The sequence below is a fragment of the Sturnus vulgaris genome, chromosome 2 (assembly GCF_052056855.1).
Source record: "Sturnus vulgaris isolate bStuVul1 chromosome 2, bStuVul1.hap1, whole genome shotgun sequence".
Lineage (NCBI taxonomy): Eukaryota > Metazoa > Chordata > Aves > Passeriformes > Sturnidae > Sturnus > Sturnus vulgaris.
Genome location: NC_142244.1, coordinates 95,220,836 through 95,237,323, shown reverse-complemented (window position 1 = coordinate 95,237,323; position 16,488 = coordinate 95,220,836). Strand labels below are relative to the sequence as shown.

At 39.7% G+C, this 16,488-nt stretch overlaps 1 protein-coding gene across 2 annotated transcripts in view; it reads right to left on the bottom strand.

Annotated features, from left to right (window-relative positions):
* Window positions 1-16,488, bottom strand: part of COL4A1 (collagen type IV alpha 1 chain) — a 120,501-nt gene that overhangs the window by 56,908 nt on the left and 47,105 nt on the right. For both annotated transcript variants that reach the window (XR_015801737.1, XM_088160172.1), the window contains exon 2: window positions 14,639-14,689. Coding sequence is in view for 1 of the 2 variants with exons in the window: in XM_088160172.1 (XP_088016298.1) it covers window positions 14,639-14,689 (51 nt within the window). In the remaining variant the exon portion in view is untranslated. The remainder of the gene's footprint in view (window positions 1-14,638; window positions 14,690-16,488) is intronic.

Here is a 16,488-nt window from a genome sequence, read left to right as displayed (position 1 = left end):
GGCTGTCTTTAACCTTCCAGGCTGCCCTGTCTGAGGGGTAAAACAGCTGGAGGAGCAGCCTTGAGACCATAACAAGTCACTTTGAGCTAAGATACATTCAGGTTTCCCTGGAAACATTTTTATTTTCCCGACTTAATCTGTTAGGCCAAGAAGAAAAACAACTGGCTATTTGTCCAGAACTTCTGGACACCCAGTCAAGGTACTGGATGTTCCAAGGCCTGGAAAATATAATTCCTGAGCATGTGGAGGTCTGTACCACCCCAAAGCCCGCAGACTCATGATTTCTCTTACTGGAACTGAGCTCATCTTTTTGCAAGAGGGAAGTGAGGAAATATAAAAGAGACTGAATGTGTGAGAGCTGCTGGATCCCTCTCTGCATGCAACCTGCCACCTTGGCTGCTTATTCTAACAGGGAATCATGGACTTCCACACTGCAAACACCTCTCCCTCTACTCTGCCTTCCCATTTGATTTTACTGCAAAGTAAGTTCAGGGTAAATAGTCCAAGCTAAGTATTGTGTAAAAAGTCCACATTTCTGCAGTTTTAGGCTATGCAATTAATGGGATTTAACTCTTCCATGCCACCCATGGACACTCAGAGAAGTCAGGGCAACCTATTCCACCAAGACCCAGTAAGAGACCTAGGGGTGTCTCTTGGGTTCCAGTCCCTTATTTTAGTTCAGGCATGAGTCTTCCTCTTTGTAAAACAGCCTTAGAAAACTAATGTTTTTTAAGGACTATTGAATAAAGCTTTTACTTCAATAGTCCTGTTTGAGTTAGTACAAACTTCCATCATATTTTTTTTGCATCAGTGACGCTACACTAAATTACAGTAAAATTCTAACAGAGTATCTACACTGAACAAGAGAGTACAGAAACTCTACCATCCTTAAACTGTAAAGTCCTATGACTGAAGGGTATCCTAATGTCACTGAGTAGATCAGACCTCACAGATCACTGAGGTAACAACAGTTTTACTGTTGCTTTCCTACCTATAGTGGCTTACTTGGAATTTCAAGATCAGATGAAGCTACCACTTATTATGCTGTATAGAACAGACATAAGCATGTCCTGAAGATGCCTTGCCTTGCAAGGAAACACTTGACCTGCTGCATCCTTCCCCTGCTTGCCTGCCTGTTCCTTTCTTCATTCACTATTCCAGCCAAACAGCCCAACAATAAGTGCTTGTGCTACATTTATGCTGCAACTCATTAAGCACACACACTGCATAAATTGGCAAGCACCAGGTCATCACTGCTACCCCACTTATTTTTTGCTCAGCACTGAGATTTCTAGCTGGGATGCATGAAGAGCATGAGACTCCAACTGCAAGGGTTATGTATTGTTCAAGCTCCAATATTCACAGCTGCAAAGTCTTGGCAAGTAATGTTGAAAGAGCTTCTGCTTCTTACAAATCAATTCATGAGACTCAAAAATTAAAACAGATGTAAGCATGTCATCTGTACCTCTGCTGATTCAATGCAAGCTGTCAGAAAGCACAAAGGAGAACACATTACTCAGCTCACAAAAATGAATTCTCTGCCACTCAACTGCTGAAAATGTGGAGGTGCTACGTAAAAAGACAGCAGGTGCTCAGTCACCACTGCACTCATTTAATAAGCATGATGTCTGTGTTAGCTCAGCTTTTGTGAAATGTCTCTACATTAGGTAGTTCAAATTAAAATTGAATGGACTTCTAAACTGACATGAACCTGTGAAGAGCTTAACTGAATCAGCTGACATTTTTTTCAGACACCTATCCTTCCAAATTAGCCCTGAAATGCTGTTTGGCACATGGAACAACTGCAGATTACTAAGCAAGAGAGTCACATAAAGTAAGTAATTTCAGAAGATTCAGCTGTAATATATCAAGGGCTGAGGGGGAGGAAATAATCACCACCCCATTATGAATTATTTCCCCTATTACTTTGCCTAGGGCTGGGAGGTATTAGGCTTGAGAGACTGGTAACATGGATATAAATCAACTGCTTCCCAAAGTGTAGGATCACAGGGTGTCTGTGTCTGTACAAATATGATGTTCTCAGGCTCTCCAGAGACTCAGGCACATGGTGAATAACAATGTGTAGATCTTCCCAAAGCCATTTGAAAGATGCTTCATTTCTTAACATTTGCCTCTGCCAGAGATCCCCCAGCAGCTGAAACAGGACAGACACGTGTCTGTCCTTCAGCTGAAAAGGCATAAAACTCAGTCTAAGGGAAAGATTTCACAAGGCAGCTAAACTGATCTACCCAGCAAAGGTGGCTCTTCTCCTTTTAAAGGGATGGTGCCACCTCACCCTCCTTCACACCACTGGTATAATTTCCTCAGCCTCCACTGCACCAGTTCAGCTCACTAAATTTTACTCTCTTTTCTTTAGTGAGTGAGCTGAGGAGCTCATCAGATGGCCAGGCAGCTGCCAAAGCCAATGCAAGGAGGACATAGCAGGACACCAGGACACAAGCTGGAATGGCAGCAAGAGCAGTTTCTCACATCAGCACAGTGGGGTTTGCTGGAGCTCATCCACCACAGCTCCTCAGCTGCGCCTTTGCTGCAAGGGAAGCTGAGCTGGGAGCCAACAAATCCCTGGCCTTGCCAGAGGGCTGTCTGCACACCAGGGTCACTGCTGACTCCAATGTGCTATGAACTCAGAATTCCTGTCACAAATGCACGTGTTATCCTGTTCCCAAGAGTTAACATTCACTGAACTGAAATTCTACCAAGGGCATATTTGGCAAAGAAATGCAACAGTTTCAAGATGAAAACTGACAATGCAGTTTCCAAAAAGAGTAAAAAAAGAGCCCGACTGTGAACAGGAAAACCTGCCATTCAAAACAGTCATCACACCTTGATGCTCCAGTGCAACCTCAAAATCCACAGCAATGGACAAGAGCCTTGCAGTGTACTACATGGTTTCCACCCAGACTATCCCCAGCTACCACATGAGAGGTGAATGCAGGCTCTGTATTTGTTCCTTCAGCTGATGTAACTGTGAGCACTCAAGTGAATTGGCTCCAAGGTGTTAGAGCAGTAATTACAGCACACAGCAGGAAACAGCACTGTGCGACCTGAGTAACGCTCTCAAGTCACAGTGTTTCTCTCCACACTCTTTCAACATGTGTTAGAGAATTGTAATTGGCTCAGTATAACCCAGTGTTTCATTAGAGAAGACACAGAGAATAGCCAATTTTTTCTTAAAATAGTATTTTTAACCACCAGAGGGAGCACTGGCCCTGCATATATTTCAGGAATAAAATAAACATGTACAATAAATGTCATCTGTTTGTCCTCAGCTGCACTTAGCATTTTCAGTATTTTATTGAAAGTGTGAAGTGGATATCAGTCAAACAGAATTATTGCTATATGCTTACAGGACATGTGTCCTCAAATGCACTGAGGATGTTTAACATTACAAAATTCCCACTGCACATTCTTCAGCAGAATCTATCTGCACCATAGCTATACAATTCTGGAGCCACACAAGTAACAAGTCATTAATTACACAAACATAACTCTGCAGACATGCAAAGAATCTGTGTAGGAGCTCTGTAAAGATCTTGGCTCACCCAGAAGTTTTGGGGCTGAGTTCCTGACAGTATGTGGAATGGAAGAGGGGCTAAGGCAGAGAGAGGGGGGAGAGTCAGCAAAATCTGGATTCTTGCATTGCCAGGAAGCATCTGAAAGAACTAAGCCCCATGGAAACACGAGTGCAGCATTTTTGGCATGACTAGCAGAAGGAGCAGCCATGGCAGTCTCACATTGCCTGCACAGCTCTAGTCAGGCTGGCTGAGGCCCTGAACAACTTCCAGCACTACCAGAGCTGCTCCACATTAGACTCAGACACCTACCACAACAAAGGGCCACCCCAAAGTGCTGGGGAACAGCACTCTGCTGCTCATGACCTCTTTGCCATGGTGCTCATTCTGCATCTCCTTCTCACTTTGCTCCCTCCCCAGTGGCCTTCACGTGTGGGACTCCCCCAGTGCTGCAGCCAAATGAGCTCTCATGCTGCATTTTGAGGGGAGGACACTGGGAAGGAAGCACCTATTCATGGTGCCATACAGGGGCAGGCACCCTGATCACCAAATCTCTGTTTTTTCACTTCCTGACAGGATTACTCTTCCTACTATGAAAGTATCCTTTCTCAAGGATCATGAATTTACAGCACTGAGGAACTACTGCAGCTTGAGGTGCAAGATGAGCCCAAACCTCCAATAGTGACTCCACTGATATACACATTTAATTAGAGGATTTTTCAGGTTTAAGATTCAGGGACTGGGCCTGGGTTTCTGCCTCCTAAATACTAAAGAATGCTTAGAGCAAAGCATATTTCTGTGGCACCTCATGGCTGCACAGAACATTCCTCAGGAAGCTGCTAAGTGCTTCCCAGGAGTATAAAAATAGAAATAACAATCTTTGATTGTCCTTTTCCCTACATATCAGTATCTATGTGCTTAGCTGGTGCTCAAGTGCATGGATATACAGTGTGTCTCAAAGAAATTCCGAAGTTGAATAAGAAGTAAAATGAGTGAAGTAAAATTAACATTCAAAAGCCAATCATGGCTATAATTTAATCGGTGCCAAGTAACTGGTTTCCTACCAATAGCATACAATTTCAGTTAAACCAGTAAGTAAGAGCCCCTCTCTACATAATTTAGAAGTCTTCTTCATGTAATTCCTCTTCTTCCTTGACCCATTGTTATTCCTCATTTTCCCAATGTAGCAGTTTTTTCAATGCAGCTGTCCAAAATTCACGTTTTAGGACTTCTTGAGCCATGCACACTCTTATCTTAAGTTCTCGATATTTCCTTATATTTGCATGTCTTTTGTTCATGTATGCTTTGTGTGATATTGCATCCCAGTGTAGATAAATGTTACAGATCCAGAAGTAGCTGGGATGCTGAGGGGGTACATAGCATGATTGAGGGCATGGTATATGAAGTACAGAAATAGAAAATGAGAAGAAGACAATTGACAGCAACAAAACTTTATCTTGAGCTGTGGAAGTCTGCCTGCCCAGAGTTTGGCAGTTTAAAACATGAGGTTTATTGTCTTATGTTTAAACTTTTTTTTATTTTAAAATAAAAAGGGAAAAAAAGCCCAACACAATAACACAGCCTATGATGTTTTAGAAGAAAGTCACACAAACCTTATTACAAAGTTACACACCTCCAATTTTATTTTATTTTATTAATCTTTTATTGCACATGGGTCAAGGAGCCTCTTCTCATCAGCAAGAGTCACTCAGGGGAACAGAAGAAACTCAAAGCACCTTAAGGGAAGAGGATGTTTGAAGGACAAATGTGTTTGCACTGTAAAAAGAAAAAGGAAATTCTATCACCTGCATACAGGTTGAATCAAAAGGGTGCTATATTTCCCACCCCTTCTAATCATCTGTTGAACACATTAGGTCTGAGTAACTCTTCCTTTGTTTTATTACACATTGTATTAAATCACTTCCAGTGTTGAAGGTCCAAGAATATAAGGGGTAAAAATGCTCCACACCCTTCCTACTTCATTAATGAAAATTATTTAGCATTTGTTTGCATTTGGCATTGTTTAAAGGCTCACATTTGAAGATGAAACAGCAAAGGGAAAAAAGGGTCTTTAACTTCTCTGGGTTTTTTAATTTATTTTTGTTCAGATCCTAGACCGGGAATGAAATGTGACGTTACATGCAAGTTTTATTCTCTTGCCAAAGGTTCGTCATGGACATATTTACAGAAAATAATCTCTTCCATAAATAGTAAAAACATGGGCAGCTGGTCCTAGACAGTACAGACTGCAATAAAGTTCTCGTAATGAGGTACTCATATCTTGAGGGTATGCGACAGACAGTACTATTTGAGACACTGCTAGTCTAGCTGCTTTTTTGGGTCAAGTTGGAAATTGCATTTCTAAAGTTTTAAACATTTTGAAAGTTCCATAGGAGTAAAATATCTTTCCACAAAATAGGGGAAATATTCTGGCTTCTGACTTTTAATCATGTAAATATCACAAGGCAGACAATATTGTGCCTCAAAAGTGTCAATCAATGCTTCTTCACTTTATTGTCTCTTGACTCAACCAGATCCATTGTAAAACAGAAATGATAATATGCATTTTTGTAATACCTGCAGGGTTGCTCAGCCTAAGCCAATAAAGTTAACAAAGATGCAATAATTATTCACAATAATAAAAACAAGTATCTTTCTTATTTTGACATTGTAGAGGATGTCAGTATCCTTGTCAGTGTCAACCAGAAGTTGGTGTATTGCTCAGCAGGTGGCTTTAACGTTTTCCTGACTAAAAAAAAAAAAAAAAAAAAAAAAAAAAAGCCAAGGACATGTAAAAGGAGGGGCCAGGGGCCAGTCAGAATAAACGACATCCGTAATGCCTGAGTGCCACCCAGAGGACCCCGCAGGGAAGTGACACAGCCTGGGACAAGCTCCTGGGACACTGCCAGCCCAGGGCACAGCCCTTCCCTTGCGCCCCTCTCCTGCTCTTACTCAACGCTGATGGAGCTCAGGGACAGAGAGCGGGCAAAGGCAGCATTGCTATCTAAAGCTTATACTCCGGAGAGTTTCACAAACATTCTATTTCCCCTTTTTTTTTTGGTGAGGGAAACAGTGTCACTCAGTTCTCCTGCCTTGACACTGATTTCACTGCATTTAATACCTGGAACTTCCTACAGAGATCTTTTTATAGGAATTTCAAGGGGTTGAATGTGTCTTGCTGGATTTCCAGCCTCTATTTCCACACTTCCAGACAGAAATGAAGTTTGAGGTGTTGGGATCACGTCCTTAACTCACTATGCCATTAAAAGTGCTGCAATTCAGACGGAGGCAGCACTGGCTTCTCTGTTCATTGCTCGCTATACAAGCCTTTGGTGTTCCTCCCTTTATTTCACCTAACTACTGACATTGGAGCCAGAAGGCATTTTTGACTACCCCTCTATACTAGAGTCCCCTCCTCTCCATCACCACCACTTAAAACCATTTCTTTTGCAGTTCTGCATTGTCTTTCAGTCTTTGCTTGGCATTGGAGCAAACCTAACAAAATTAAGGGTTACCAAACCCCCTCAAGGCTTTAAGTATTCTGCTAACTAGCCATGAAATGCTTTTGTTGCATCTGTTTACAGTCAGTGAGAAAAGAGTGAGAGAACACCCCACTTGATGCTAGTGACTGCTCACTCACTCAGCTCAGTACACTGTGCACACTGAACTTTGACACAAGCCTTAGTGAGAATTATTTTTGTTGGCATATCAATACATTTTAAAATGTTCCAGCTGAACTTCGGTGGAAGCTGTCACATGCTTTCTTTAGGAGCTACAAGATTTATGGGTACGTTTTGCCATTCTAATCACTGTTAAATATTCTAAGAGATATAAACATGATTTTCAGGCAGACGTCAAAGTCTCTTTTCTCTTGACTTTACCTTGATTTTGTGTTTCTTTTGCTGTTAAAGATTATATAAGAGAACACTTTATTGCTGAAAATTAGTCATTCTTTTCATCATTTAATTGAACTTTCTTTGCTCTGTTATTGATAGTTCAATTAACTATTCTGTAGCCCTTTCTCAGGTGTTGTAGTTACTTGAAGATAAATGTAAATCCTCTTCAACATTTCCTAAATATGGTTTCCCAACTGTTTTTGCTCCTACTGTGATACTAAAGTTCTTTTGTGGCTAAACTAAATATATTCTCCAGCAGATTAGAAACTTCCCTGTGTAACAAAGTACTCCACTATCACTCCTTTAAGAGCTACTTCAGGTTTCCTCTTTGAAAATCCCACTTTCATGCTACTTCTTACTGTTCTGTCTCCTTCCAGGCATATACTGTTACAAGCTTTGCTATTGCTTATGCTGAAAGTGGTTTTGAGAACTTTGTATAAAATTTGGCTTTTTACCCTTCCTTAATGAAATCCAAACTTTGAGAAAATCCAGATCTGCTTTTCTGAAGGCCGACATCATATAGCCAGATGTTTTCAGTGACTAACCTATGTTACGACCTTTCTCTGAAAGCATAGGTCTAAAATCTGAAATAAGAAATAGCTGAGAGAAAGGAAGCAAACAACTAACTACCAGGAGGTATGAGATCAAAAACCAACTTCCCAAATCACTTTTTACTCTTGGCAGGAAAGACTAGAAAGTGATTTAAGAAGACTACCATATACCATATTACTATCGTTCCCTAGTGATAATTATATACACCCAGGTCATGTCTTCTGAATATTGCTACAGAGAAAATGTACACAGAGACTAAGTGCATCAAGGGTTCAATTCTTGTGTGGGAACTGACATATTTTATGTGGGAACTGTCTATTTTAATGTCTGTCTTGGTCTGAGATCCCCAGCAAATACAATATAAATTGCAGAGCAGAATGATTTAAAGAGACTTAAAGGGTTAACTACAAAATGCAGCTATTGCTGTACCCCAGAGTTTGCTGTCTCAGACTCCTAAGTTGCACCCACAAACCCCTGCAGCATCACAGTGTTTTAGTGGGCAATTAGACCACATACTGAAAAACTGCATATCAGGACAAAAGTTTTGTCATTCATATTTAGTCAGTAGGTATCTGTACGGACATAATTTTAAATTTGGGAAGATTTCAAGTTATGCACAGATATTGCACAGGCACTGGGCATCTCTGCTTCCTGAGCATGAATGATTTTAGAGAAGCAGAGTTCTTACACATCTTTTCATACCTTATCCTGATCTCACACTGGGGAAACTTGACTGATTTCATTGGAGGTTCACATACTTCAGATCAAGCTAAGGCCCTTCAATCCTTCAAGAAACCATAATGAAGGTATACAGTAACAGTTTTTGTGCAAATTTAAAATCAAGCCCTGCAAGCTTGTTTTATTTCATGAAGAATAGAGCCTGATCTCATTGTGCCCATATCCTTATAACCAAAGATAATGCATCTAGAAACAACTGCTTAAAAGGTCATATAGTGCCAAATTAAATATTACTTTTTGACTACCTTCAGAAGTCAGCTCTGAAAACTAAATATGAGCATGTATCAGCACATAATACTACTGCTTTTATAGCCCTCTTTCCATAGAGATAAACTGATCAGTGTAATCCACTGGTTTGTATTAATCAAAGATACCCACTGTACTGAGTGCAAAAATATCTCTTAACATAGAAAATGTTGTCAGAGACAATTGGGACAAATGGCTCCTATAACTATTTAAAACTAAGAAAAGCTGATGGTTTCAGATGCCACTTAGCAGTTTGGTCTGACAGCTGGGAAAGAGTAGAAAACTGTTCAACATTTAACATATCGCAGTCAATATTATTCAAAGTTGTTTGGTATTTTGTCCTTTTCAAGAATAGCAGCTCTCTTCATAAACATAATGTTCTTTTAACCTGATTTGAATTAAAAATATTATTTTTCTGTGAGCAAAGGACAAATCGATAAAAATATACTACTGTCAAAGCAGAATTGACAAAAAACATTGTGACAATATCCTGACTTTCAAAAATATTTGTGAATCACAAGTTTCCCTGTAGAACATCAGACTTGCAGGTGATCAGTATCTTTGCTTATTTTATTACTGTCTTCTGAGTCTGCCCTTTCAGGCATAATTAGATGATTTCATGTTATCTATTAGCCCTTTCCACACTGCAGACACATTTATGCCATCTTCAGAGTACATTATTTGGTTTTCCTTTGTGTCCCCAGTTCATGGTCTTTCCAACTCAGGCATAAACTGGTGCTGGACACAAAGTTCCTACAGCAGCCACTTTATAAAAATCACAGAATCACTAGGTTGGGAGAGACATTCAAGATTAAGTCCAACCCATGCCTTAACACCTCAACTAAATTATGGCACCAAGTGCTACATGCAATCCTTTTTTAAATACATCCAGGAATGGTGACTCCACCACCTCCCCAGGCAGACCATTCCAGTACTTTATCACCCCTGCCATAAAAAACTTTTTTCCTAATATCCAACCTATATTTCCCTTGGTGCAGCTTAAGACTGTGTCCTCTCGTTCTCAGGGGACTTAAACAGGAACACAGTGCTTACTAAAACTAAGCAGTGTCAATGAAAAGTGATTTTAAAAATTACCATTCTTGATTTTTAAAAGTCTAATAAAGGTTGACTATGAAAAGCACAGATCTAATGATTACTGATTTGTTCCACTAAAGGAACTGACTTGTTGCCTCTAAAATATTTTCAAGGAAACCCAAAGTACTTAATAGTGATCTTCCCAGTGACTGCCAGAGTCTCTCTCCAACAAGGGGGTTTATATTGTGCTAAATTATCAATATTAGAAATATTTTTGTTCGATTTTTTGATATGTAAAATGACAGAAAACCCTCAAAGGTCATCCCAGTCTGGCAAACCTTTAAAAAGCCCCCAGGGACACAGTCCATTGCAACAGTCAACTTCACTACACAGAGGAAAGGGAGAAGCACAATTCCCTGCAGACACCAAAACTATCTGTGATTTTTAAGGCTGTAAAAGTGTGCAGGAGAGAACACACTGGTCTCTGCTCTTGTTGATGGGGAACTCCAGAGATGTCCCACTGACTCTCAGACCAATTCAGAGCTACCTGGCTTCTAGATCCAAATACCTCAAGCAAAGCCAGTCTGTGTACTTCTGCAGCATGGTCAAACCACATAGGGGTGATGCACTCACCAAGGCAAACAGAGAATTAAAATTTATGTAGGTATAATAATACAAATACAGTCTCAGAATTAGGGGAAAAAATATATGCTAAAATAAAGTTATTTGCTCAAGTTTTCCTGCTTTCAAATAATAAAAATGTGAAAACCAGCAATTACATTAAGAGTAAATTCTATTCTTATCTTCTATTTAGCAAAGATTTTTTTTTTAAATTGCAATAGTTCATGCTCAATGACAAAAGCATGTTTGATATTCTTGTTGACTTCAACTTTCAGTGGTTAATGCTGAGACAGTGAAATCATCATAAAATATTTATACTAAAGAATGAGGATTTATACTTCAGTGCATTCTAACTGATAAGTCTAAGATTAATCATTCTGTATTACTTACAGCAAGGTTCCAGTGCTGCCTCCATTAACACATATTTCTGATACAGAGTAAAACTAGTGCAAATGTCCATGAATGACAGAAGGAACATTTCTAGAAAAAGTCAGTGCATGGAGAATTTTACTCATCTCTGTGCAGTCTTTGTTCTGAATGGTAATTAAATGCTTAACATGTTTTTCTGCACGCACTAACGGCTAGCACTTCTTATCTCGACAGCTGCTTGAAATTGTTCTCAAAATCTAGGTAGGCATAAAAAAGAAAACATAGCTTCAGTCTTCTTCTGAGTAGCTCAATAAAATGCAGGCAAGCATTCAAAACTCTAATCAGTTTAAACAGATCTCACACTTCAGTGAGGTTTAAGAGAACAGTCAAGTTATTATGCAGAAAACCAAACAGAAAGCGTAAGAGGTAATAAATGAAGATGTTTTAGGCTAATCTCTCTAATGGAAAACAGTAGGGTATTATTTATTATTTTAGCAATATTACTTTTTCTAAAATTTCTGCACCTTTTGTTTGGCAAATATGTGATATTTGACATTATATAGCTTAAAACAACAGCTTGATTTTCAGTGTAATAATAAAGGCTTTATAGGATAAGGGCCATCTGTTGCAATTATGCTCACTTTCTGAATTTTCTGAAAGGGATGAAAACCCTTAGAGTTTGTCAATTATATGCCCTTGATAACATATGAGTCATGTTAAAGGAGTGTGGCATAGAAATGCAATTTTCATGGAAACAGTCTTATGAGAGAACATATTAAATGTACTCTAAATATGGCCATTATATTGATGAAATTATTCTCAAAGGAGAGGGAAAAATATGGCAATGTAATTTACTCTTCCATGTCTGAAATGCTCTTGGGTACTATATTGGGGGCATTCCATAGCTTTTAAGTCAAATACCATTTTCAGCACTTTTTCTGATGAGATCATGAATACAATTATTTAGCCAAATGAATTTTAATTAAACCCCAGTCTGGAATTCTGGGTCTGGAACTTCTTCCCACACTATGGTAGGAAGTATCTCTCCAGATGTTAATAATTAAGGCATTAAAGAGTAAACCCAGCACCCACTTCCGCAGCTCCCGAAGCTCCCATGGCAGTGAAGTGGTGTGGGTGGATTGCTGAAGAGTGTGGGAGGATTGGAAAAGGCCCTTCAGCATTTGTGCACTTCTGCACAACACAGAAGCCAGATCAAAAGGGTTTCCAGTGTAGGCAGAATGTTGGCTGTGGATGGTGTAGGGTAGAGTGGATATGTGCTCCCACATGAGAAGTGGAGAGCAGATGTTCTCTTATGTGGTGTCCTGAGGTACCACAAGAGCCTTCTCCTAGCCCGGATTTTGCCTAGGATCAGTCTTTCTAATCTGTCCTGTGATTTAGCAATATTCACATAGATTTTTGAAATAACAGGTACCACCAGTGATATGTGTGTTAACAGGAACCACATTTAGCAGGGACATGTTTCAAACTCAAATGCATTCGTTGGAAACACCATTTACAGATATATTACAGAGGCAAGCAGAAAGGATGCTCCCCTTACTTTCCTTCACCAGGTCCTGTCTCCAGGCCTGGGACCAAGTGGCAAGCTGTCCTTATTCTAGACAGACGTCAAATATAATGAATTAGGATGAGAAACTACAAAGGGCTGAAGGGCAGGGGGCAGAATTTTTAAAATAAAACTCAGCTTTCTGTTCAAAATCCTAAGTATGTTTGAAACAGTTAACATAATGACCAAGGTTCATGCACAAAATACCTTCAAATGCCTTTCTTGACTATTGTTTTCTAGGTATAACTACTCATTCACCTGCCTAGATGTCTCTAATGTTAATAACTACATTTCCTACACAGTCTAAAATTATGTAAATACTTCACTATACACCTACTTAAAGTCAGAGAAATTTGTGATGGAACCCATTAGAAGAGTGGAGAGTACCTGACACACTGGAATTTAATATGTCTTGTGTTATTGTGGACTGATATTTTTCTCTCATCAACATTTTAAAACAGCCTACATTAATGTGAGGTAGTTCTGGATTCTAGCATATCAGATAAGCATCTATTTCTTTTAAAGAGAACATTTGGAGACTCTGGACTAATGAAAAATGCCACTAAGAGCTCTAGCAAACAGACAGGAACACAGCTGGAAATAAGTGAAGCATAAGGTTTATTACCATTTATTTCCCCAAGCTATCATTTTTTAAATTATCTTGTTACAAGACGCTGGCATACTCTATGAACTGAGCACTGATGTCTTTCAACGAAAGAGTTATAACATGTCTCCTTCATTCTACCATGACTCATTTGTTCTTGTTACTCAACAGTAAGATCAAGCTGTCAAGGAATAAATTCAGAGTTTTGAACCTTTCCCAAATCTTTGCTGTATTTGTTTTCAATATATAGTTGACTCTAATTAAACAGACACTAACGGGTCATTAAAAAAAGGTGACTCCATCTGAATGATGTTTTGGACCTTGACACTTTTTATCTGTATCACAAACTAATCTAAGCTCTGTTACAAAGAAAATTATCTTGCTTGGGCCTCCAATTAAGTAATTTACATTCCTAGCTCTGGAAAACACCAAAGAAAAGCCACCAACAGACATTCTTAAATTCATCATCTGTAAATATGCAGCTATTGCCTTTGAGACAATGCAGAACACCAGCTGTCTATTTATTTCAAAGAACAAAACAATCCTCAAAATAAAAAGCAAACAACCCCTCCATCTCTTCTAAATATTCCTTTGGGTGACCTAAACAACTTACCTCGAAAAACATACCCAAAGCAACCTCAGGATGATAAAACTGGTTTACATTCATTTATAATTGTAGATGTACAGCACATATGCACACACAAGAGAAAACATCACAGATTAAAATCTCTACAAGCAAAATTGGAAGAGAGAAGGAGAGTGATTGAATGTCAACAATATTTACAAAAGCAGGTAATTTACAGGGGGAATTCATGGAATGCTTAAGTGCGCTGTGATTTTTCTTCACTGTTACTGCTTTAAAAGAAGACTTTAAAGTGCCTATTTTTGTTTCATACACAAGAAGTTTGGATAACTAAATGGAAACTTTAAAACTAATTTGCAAGGTTCTGTCAAAAGCTTTAAATATTTTTTTTCTTGACCTGCAACACTTTTCTGCATCTAAGTTGATCATTAACCTCCGTCTTCCTACTGCAAGTCTTTGCCTCCCAGGTCAGGGTACATTGATTATGGAGAGCAACCTGCATGGCGTGCTGAGAGGAGCATTTCTGCACTGAACTGCTTCCTCACTTCCAGAGACAGTCAGGATGTCAAGCCTGCTGCCCACTGAAAAGGCTGGAGACGAGGTGAGGGAAAGGTGAGAGGGACAGGTTAGCATTGCGCTCGATGGGGCAGGAGAGAGGGCACGCTGCACTGGGCTGGGGGATTTCCTCCACAGTGGGGACATTCCCCTGCTGCCCTGTGCAGCCACAGACAGAGATGGCTGCTCTTGGAAACCCTGCTGAGGCTCGTGGCCTGCCCTTGGCATTGCTCCCTGGCAGTGCAAGCCCTCACTCAACACAATGGCTCACCTGACTCCCAGCAGATTTTATACCCTGCGGCTGAAATAGGCAAGAAAATGAAACGGACAGAGCTGACTTACCTTTTGCCCTTTTACTCCACTGCAATCACATTTTCCACAACCGGAACATCCCTGAAAATAAAAAGAAATTGAGAATTAAATGTCTGAACTGGGTGACAGGCAGAACATACTGCAGTGAGTCAGGGATGTCAGCAGCACCCCACTGACTGTAAGGCGGGTCAGTGCAGGGAAAGTTTTCTTAAGCCAATACAGTAACATGAGAGAAGTCACATTAGCTGGCGCACAGGTAAAATGTTACTGTTGCTTTGTGTTTCCAAGAATGCTCTTAAGTGCATCTGGGCTACTCTCTACTTTTCCACCTATGTCATAGCCATAAAGCAACTGGTAAGCAAGTCAGCAGTCGATTGCTTTTACTGTTGTCATGCCCCTCAGAAACAAACTATGAGGAAAAGAAGCAAAACATCTGTATCAGTGAATATTCCACCAACGCACAGGAGATCCTTCAGCAGCCCCTCCAGGCCATTATTCAGATGCAGTTAGGGACAGCACCTCCCCTGAGACAGCTTTCAGCACACATGCTGGGCACCTGTCCCTCTACACCTGCAGGCTCCAGTCTACTGGGATCTCAGTACTTCTGGGAAATGAAAAGAAAATGTACCTAATCCATTTTAAATTTGGAAAGCCCCCAGTGAGACCAATAACTATTACCCCAGAAAGTCTATTTATTTTACTTAATAAATAGATTTTATTTTAAAGTAAAGCATCAAAGAGAAATGGGGCTTTAATACTAAAAAAAAAAAAAAGGGCTGTCTAATAAAACTACTGTGCCTGAAAAAATTATTGCTTTTGTTGACACCTTTTTTTATTTATGTACATCCACTGACTTTGTTTCTTGAAGTAGAATTTCCTCCATACTGACATAAAGCAAAAATAGTTACAATTTTTTATCTTACATTATTATAGTATTTTACCATGTTATATTGCAAATTCACACAAAGATGAGAATTAACATGATTAGAAGGAATTTTTATCATATAATGCAGAAAGATAACTAGATCTCAAAACAACACCAAGACATGCTGCAGTGCAACTCCAGTAAGGATCAGAAGGGAAAAGTGCCACCCACTGAATAATCGGCTTTACTCCTTGCAAGAGATGGTTATGCCTGGAAAAACATTGGGTCTCCCATTACAAGAGGTGACCTGGTATGACCTCTCTTAGTTTTTCAGACCTGATGACATCTCAGCTGGAGGATGCATGCTTGCAGCTCATACTTCCTCCTCCAGGATCATGCAGAATCTTATCAGTTTTATCAAACACGTCCCCTAAATTCAGAAGAAGTCTGCTTTAATTGCGTCTGGGAATGTACTTAACATAAGTCACTGAATCATTATAAACATCTGTTTTCAAGTTAATCCCTGCATATTTCCTTCAGCCTATTATTTAACATGCACTGTTTTAGGAAAAAAAAAAAAAAAAAAAGTTGTTATTTAAGTATGGCTTTGTTCTCAAATTTAGCATAGCCAAAAGAATGGGCTTGTGCTTTCGAGCTTCTTTTTATCCCCACAAAAATGAGTCCATTATATTCAATTTTTCCTGTTTGCTAATGCCTCAGATTAGAATAACCAAAGGCAAGGAAGGTAAGAAGGTGCTGAGCACCAGGGAGCACAACTGCATAAGGTCCTGTTCAGGGCAAGGGCTGCAGCCTGCTATGCCAGAACAGACACCTGCTCTACAAAACACTGCCTTTATTTCACAGTAATATCATCTCCTGCCATCACTGACTGCAAGCTTGGCTGGTGGGTGGGAGGTTGGCCAGCAATGACAGCCACTACTGAATAGCATTATCCTCAACTACTAGAATGCATTTAGAATCTGAGCAATGTGCTAGCATTCTGCCTATACTAGGA